Source organism: Cebus imitator, unplaced genomic scaffold (assembly GCF_001604975.1).
Source record: "Cebus imitator isolate Cc_AM_T3 unplaced genomic scaffold, Cebus_imitator-1.0 Scaffold57, whole genome shotgun sequence".
NCBI classification, from domain to species: Eukaryota; Metazoa; Chordata; class Mammalia; order Primates; family Cebidae; genus Cebus; species Cebus imitator.
In genome coordinates, this window is record NW_016107372.1 from 6,480,981 (window position 1) to 6,488,600 (window position 7,620).

The 7,620-nt window shown below is 37.8% G+C and overlaps 1 protein-coding gene across 11 annotated transcripts in view; it reads left to right on the forward strand.

Moving 5' to 3' along the window:
• Positions 1–7,620, forward strand: part of DOCK10 (dedicator of cytokinesis 10) — a 277,707-nt gene that overhangs the window by 170,476 nt on the left and 99,611 nt on the right. For all 11 annotated transcript variants that reach the window (XM_017529018.2, XM_017529020.2, XM_017529013.2 and 8 more), the window contains exons 12-13: positions 7,052–7,273; positions 7,466–7,588. In XM_017529018.2, the coding sequence (XP_017384507.1) occupies positions 7,052–7,273; positions 7,466–7,588 (345 nt within the window). The remainder of the gene's footprint in view (positions 1–7,051; positions 7,274–7,465; positions 7,589–7,620) is intronic.

The window sequence follows — 7,620 nt, forward strand, 5'->3', positions numbered from 1 at the left end:
TTTTATATTCTGCAACTTTAACTGTGTACTAGGTGAGAGTGGAAATGAAAGTAGTTGAAATCAGGTTTATTCATTCCCCAAATATACTTATTCCATGTGTCTGTTTTGAGCCAGACTTGTCCTAAGACTGGGAAAACAGGAAGTAACTAGATAAGCAAGGTCCCTAGTCTCTTGAAGATTAGATTCTTTTTGAAAATGGCAGAAAGTAAACAAGAAAACTATTTAAGTGCACATTGTGCAGAGTTCTTTAAAAGAAATAAATATGAAGAGATATGTTGTAGAAAAATTCAGGAAAGGGTTACTTTAGACAGGATGGTCATGGAAGACCCTCTCTGCAGAAGTGACTTTTGAACAGAGACCTAAATGTTGGGAAGGACAATAAGGCAGGTCAGGGGAGAATGTACTAGGCAGGAGAAAGAGGAATACAAATGCACTGAGACAGGTAAGCTTTAGCAGGTTCTAGAAACTGAAAAAAGATAGGGAGGTGAAGGGCATACCAAGATGATATAGGAGAAACAGAGATAAGATGAAGTAGAGCCTTAAGCTATAGCGAAGAGTTCGAATTTATCCTAAGTGTGAGTGAAAGCTATTCAATCGTTTAAAGCACTTTAAAAACAAGAGGAGAAAAAAAAAACAACAAGGGTTGTCCAAGGTAAACAGGTGGCTATACCACCGTTTATTGCATGGCTTGAATGAGGGCTAGCAAGGGAGCAGGAGAGAAATGCATGGATAGGACTAGTGTTTTGTAAATTGAGCTGAAAGGCTTTCCTGATATGTTGGATATACTGGATAAGGGGAAAAAAAAACCTCAAGGATGAGTACTGGTTTTTGCTTTGGACAGTTTTACACATGGTGATGTCATTTACTAAAATGGTAACACTGGAGTAAGATTTTCACAATACAGGTCAAAAATACCATTATGGATATGTTTCGCTTGTTGGGACTATTAGCTATCCAAAGAGAGATGTCTTATGGACAGATTCAAATGCAGATTTGGCAGCTGGGCACGGTGGCTCATGCCTGTAATCCCAGCATTTTGAGAGGCCAACGTGGGCAGATCACTTGAGGTTAGGAGTTCGAGATCAGCCTGGCCAACATGGCAAGACCATGTCTCTACAAAAAATACAAAAATTAGCTGGACATGGTGGCACATGCCTGTAGTCCCAGCTACTTGGGAGGCTGAGTCAGGTAAATTGCTTGAACCTGGGAGGTGGCGGTTGCAGTGAGCTGAGATTATGGCACTGCACTCCAGCCTGGGTGACATAGTGAGACTCCATCTCAAAAAAATAAAAAAATACAGTGGCCATGAATGGAAACACAAATTTGGAAGTCTTGATGTGGGTGGTAGGGGGGATTTAAAAGTGTCTATGGCCATAGAGAAGTGGCCAGGAGCCAAATATCTGAAGGATGAATAGAGAAGTGACCAAAGAAGACTAAGAAGGAATGGCTGTTGGGATAAAGATAAACCAAGGAATACTGTATTATGAAACCAAGAGAGAACGGGTCAGCTGTGGGAGTGGAGCCAAGAAGCTGAGGAACATGAAGTAAAAGAGGAGTTCATCTGGTAGATATGGCAAAGTGGAGGATGTTGGTGACTATAGAAAGAGCAACTTCCATGGAGTGGAAAGTGTTAGGAGTAATTTGATTATGCTTTCTTGTAGGATTTTAAAATAAAAATAAAAATAAAACAAAATCCTAGAAACTTAGTCCTGGAAACCATTTGGAAATATCAGGAAAGTGTACCTGTACTAGTCTGTTTTCACACTGCTAATAAAGACATACCCAAGGCTGTGTAATTTATAAAGGGAGGAGGTTTAATTGACTATCAGTTCAGCATGACTGGGGAGGCCTCAGGAAACTTACAATCATGGAAGAAGGGGAAGCAAACATGTCCTTCACATGGCAGCAGCAAAAAGAAATGGTGAGCAAAAGAGGGGAAAGCCTCTTATAAATCATCAGATCTTGTGAGAGCTCACTATCGTGAGCTCTCAACAGCATGAGGGTAACTGACCCCATAACTCAATATGCTCCCACTGGGTACCTCCACGACACATGAGGATTATGAGAGCTACAGTTTAAGATGAGATTTGGGTGGGGACACAGCCAAACCGTATCATTACCTCAAATGGTAATGTCACTTAGTCACCTTGTTAAATAAAAATAGATGCTATTTTTGACCCAGAACATATTTAAATGTGATTTAAAATGCAATGTAGAAACTGAAAATCAAAGATAATGGGCTTTTCTTTCTACTGCCAGGGGCATATGACTCCCTCTTGGTGAATTCCTTTCTTTGTACTAAGACCCATATTGAGAAATGAATTGTTTGTATTTGGGCCAATCTCCCAAGGCAAGAGAACAGAGCCAAATACAGAGACCCAAGTTAGTGTGCCCCTTGGTATCTGTCAGGCCAACGGGTTAAGCTGATTTGGAATGTTTTGTATGTCAGTGTTGTTTTTCATTTTACAGTTGATACATATGTTGAAAAACTAGGAAATTACTTTAGAAAAATAATTTCATTGTGCTTATGAGCAATAATGCAAAAAAAATAATGTCAGCCTCACCTTCACAATGGTTTATTTAATGCTATCTTTTGAAATCATTGTATATTTATTCAATGACACTCCTTCATTAGTGAAGCTATTTTTAAACTCATTGTTCTTAATCCAATGAGCGTGTTTTAAATTAATTGAAATATTTCTCCAAGTTGCTTGGAAGCCAACAACTGCATTTAATGAATGAGATTCTAAAGGCTGCCTGAAATGACATCCTCGTGATGAGAAAACAGTGTTTGACAGCATGTAATTTTTTAGTCAGTAAATTGAAAACCAAATTCTAGTTGATGGTTTTAGAGTATAAGATATTTCTTTGAAAATAGAAATTGACTCCAAAAATCTGAACTAATAAAGCTACATCAGAGTAGAGCTACATTTAAAATTGTATCTGTGTGAGTTTTTTTTCAGAAGAGTACAGAATTCTAAACACAAAAAGCCTATGACTTAATTTGTTGGGCTTTGCAGATGCTTTGTTAAACGAATGCTTACTGAAAAGCCAGTGATTTGACATTTATTTTGAAAAGGTGTATTGGAAGAAAGAAGTGAATCATCACATGAGCTTTAATTTTTGATGGGCTATCAAAGTAGGTATTTATTTCCATTCATGAAGTAGAAATGAAAATCAAAACGCAACAATTCAGGAAAAAATAATAAAGATTTTGCTTTGACCTTCAATGTGTTTTGAGTTCCCACTGGAGCTATTTTTCAGTAATTTTTGCATTTTTCAACTCTTGGCAGACTACCACTACCACAAAACAAGAGTTTGTCTAAATTAATTTAAATTGATATGCTACAAAAATTTTTACTTTGTAATTGCTTTATATTTTTTAAAATAATTTATTGAATTTATCTTATATGCAAAAACTTTTTTTCTAACAGTAAGGGAGCTGGCAAGTATTGCTAATATTAAGAAATTGAACTTGTCCCCTGGTATAAACTAGTCACATTACTACGTTTCAAAACACAGGAGATACTGTTAAGCATTTAACAAAACCCACAATATGAGTGAGTCTGTATAATAATAAACTGAATCACAATATGGTGTTTTACTATAATCTGCTTGTCCACAGAATACTGCTAGAGATTGACATCAACTGAAAATTAAGTAGCATTTTTAAAAAGTGAAAATGCTTGTTTTTATAGGGGTATTCCAACTTTAATCACATAAATGTGTAACTACGTGTATGTACCTGTATGTAATATATGTATATATGTACATATATATGTATGTAATTACATACACATATATCACTTATTTTGGTCTTTGTCTAATTTCATCTCTGTTGTGACATTTTTCTAGTTGACCATTCTTTCCTTCTGGAATCTTTCTTTGCTTCTGCGATACTCTGGCAGCATTTAAAAAAATTTTTATTAGTTTGCTTTTAAAAATTTTTTTCCTATTTCTCAATCTGTTTTACATGTTGTTTTCCCTACTTACATCTCCATCTTTTTCATGTTGATATTTCCCAGAATCTAGTTCTGATTTTCTTCTATTTCATGGATTCAATAGGAATCCACAAACAAAAACTCTCAGGTCTAGCTCTCCAACCCAGTTTCCTTGACTCAGCTCAAAACACACATCCAGCTGCCTACTGGGATGTCCCGCAGATGACTTTCTACGTCCCATTTAGAATTCATCTTTGTATCTTTATCTCCTATATCAGCCAATGGTATGATCATCCACTTCTATCCTGTATCCTCAAACCAGGGAATTTCCTGTATTCATGCCCCTGTGAAACTTTTTCTCCAATCAACCAATACAAACACATGCAAAGAATTCCCAAGCTCTTTGGTCATACTTCCTTAATGTTTCTCAAATGCCTCTCCCACAACACCTCCTACCAATTTTTCTTTTTGCCTCCACTCTGATCCCGCTCTGATGTTCTTCTGTGCTCCTAGATATCTTATGTCTTTGCACATGTCACTCACGATACCTAAAAGTTCCTTCTAACCAACTCTTTACCTAATTCCTACTTCTTTAAAATTTGACCAAGGAATTTCCCCTTCTTCTCATCTTCCATTACTTTCCCATTTTCACATCTTCCACTTCCTTCCTAGCCTGGGGGCTAGAGGTTAAGAGGAAAGCCACATAGAGGCTTGGATCTGGGTGAGCACCCAAGAACTGATGGGGGAAGAAAGCCATGAAGAGGCACAGAAGCAGCCTGCCCTGGATGCTTCTGCAGGTGCAGGGCAGCCCAGAAAAGGCAATTAGAAAAGATGACTGGTATGGTAGGGAGTCTGGCTAGTATGAACCAATAAGTAATTGGTTGAACAAATAAGTAAACAGATTCACGGTAATAAGATCCCAGTTTCTCACTGTTGGAGGACCTACTTATCAATATGAAAAATGGGAAGGCTAGAATGAACACTTGAGCGTCTGTATTGGAAGCAGAGATATAAACATGAACTAATTGGTGTTTAATAAGTATACATATACAGACAGAGATAAACTGTGTGTGTGTGTGTGTGTGTGTGTGTGTGTGTGTGTGTGTGTGTGTGTGTGTGTATTTCTTACCTCCATGTGATGGAAAGTCACAAAGGTAATGATATCCCAGTGACAGTGAGCACAATAAGCACTAGATCTTGGTTTGTAAATGTCACCCTCACTATAAGGAACCAGGGCTTCTTGGGGAAATGTCTGGAGCATGAGAAGTATAGGGTAAGCCTGGAACATCCTATTTGATAAAGAAGTACTCAAAAAATGATGGAGATCTGCAAAAAAAAAATACCCAGAAGTTACTTTAAAGGAGTCCCTGTAGCCAAATCTGGGACAATTTGAACATCACATTAACACTAATTATCATGAGAGCAAAATCCATTGAATAACACAGTAATCCACGAGTCTATACTTGTATTAATTCATTGATTGATTAATATCAAAATAAGGGAGAAGGGAAAGCTCATCCTTACAGTGGAATACCAGCTAATAAGTGTAGAATGATGGAACTAGAAAATCACCATTGGTCACCGTCATGGTGGTAGTTGACTGCAATGGAAGTTATCAGTGGAGATGAAGAGTAGGGTGGTGGGTTGTGTCTGATGAGTAGCAAGACATGAGGGTAATCTCAGAATATACTTTCACAAATACAAATCAATTGCCAAAGGGAAAATGATGACCTTTATAATGGAGGAAATTGGCAGATACCAACATGACCAGAAGATCAAGGTTAACATCACAGTTGCTGAGGAAGTTGACACTGTGTGCTCTTGATACAATGAAGTATGAAAATCAGGCATCAATCTGAGATTTTACAGCTATAAAAGCAGAGTCTGAGTCCTGTCATCAGGACACTTACAACAGACCCAGATCGAATATATGTCAAACTGTATGTCCTGTGTGCTTTAAAAGATCAAAAACATGAAAGAGAGAAAAAAACTGAGGAACAGTTTTGACTAAAGTAAATTGAAGGGAAATAGCAGAAAAATATAATGAGTATTCCTAGGTGGGATTCTGGACCAGAAAGAAAAACAGATACATTATTGAGTCAACTGGCAGCACTGAAAGGGGCATGTGAGTTGCACAGTGGTTTTAGACAAATATTGCTTTCCTGACTTGGATGGCTGCACAGTGATTAGGCAGGTAAGTGTCCTCATTTGGGGGAAACACTCACTGGAGTATTGAGGAGAGAAATACTATTGGAAACTTGCTCTCAAAGCAGTCGGACTGGTTATAATAGGTATGTGTGTGTGTGTGTGTGTGTGTGTGTGTGTGTGAGAGAGAGAGAGAGAGAGAGAGAGAGAGAGAGAGAGAGAGAGAAATAAGATGTTAACAGCTGAATCTGGGCAAGGGGGATAATTAAAGTGGTTTTTTCCACATTATACACAACCTTTCTCTCTATTCAAAAGTATTTCAAGATAGGAGAAAAAATAGTTAATACCTGTTTTAAAAATTCAACGAAGATACCAACTTCTCTTAGGAAACTTCCTGCCCTCTCTGCCAACAGACTCCTTCACAGCCTGATGCTCACCTACCTACTTGCCACAGTGTTTTAATACTTATCTGTGACACTAATGTATTAGGAGTGCCTTAGAAACAGTGACAAACACATAATAAATGCCCAATAACTGTTAGCTATTATTATGATTCTATCAAGCTGTGATCAAAAACAGAGACGTGGCGGTCTTAGTGAAGTCCAACCACAGTGCAGTCTAGAAACTTCTAGGATTTCATTACAGTTTTCAAGGGCCTAGGAGAGTGAGGTGGCATGTATTCTCTAAGACTGTAAGGGAAATAACTGGAAGGATTGTAAGGCCCAACATATATGCAGATGCAACATAAAAAAGAGAGTTCTTGGCAGGGAAACTAAAGAACCAATGATGTACAGTACTGGGATCTAAGGCACCTGCTGGAGGACAGGATTCCGGGTCACGGAGTCAAGGGGAGCTTGCCTGCTGCATGTATTTTATCAACTGCTTTGTTAAATGATGAACTAACGAGGCTGTCGCATGCATAATGATTTTATGTCAAAAACATCTGTTCTTCCTTTTTCATGCAGATTGAGCCTTTTTTTGTGAGTGTGGCACTTTATGACCTCAGAGACAGCAGGAAGATTTCTGCTGATTTTCACGTGGATCTAAATCATGCTGCTGTCAGACAGATGCTCTTGGGGGCGTCTGTGGCTTTGGAAAATGGCAACATTGACACCATCACTCCAAGACAATCAGAAGAACCTCACATCAAGGGACTTCCAGAGGAATGGCTAAAATTTCCAAAGCAGGTGGCACTTTTGTTTACTTGTGATGAGATGGAAAATACTTGTTCCGTTATTCTTACCAATAGGTCATATAAGATGGACAATTTCCTGAATAAAAATTCCTGAATAACAATTCCCTTTAAAAAAAAATGGAATTTTGTAAATGTGTACAATGTTTTTTCTTCCATGCTTATTAACTGCTTTCTTTGTACATAGGCTGTATTTTCCGTAAGCAATCCACATTCTGAGATTGTTTTGGTGGCTAAAATTGAAAAAGTCTTGATGGGAAATATTGCAAGTGGTGCTGAACCTTATATTAAGAACCCAGACTCCAACAAGGTAATGCATAATCTTATAAATAACTTCGTTTT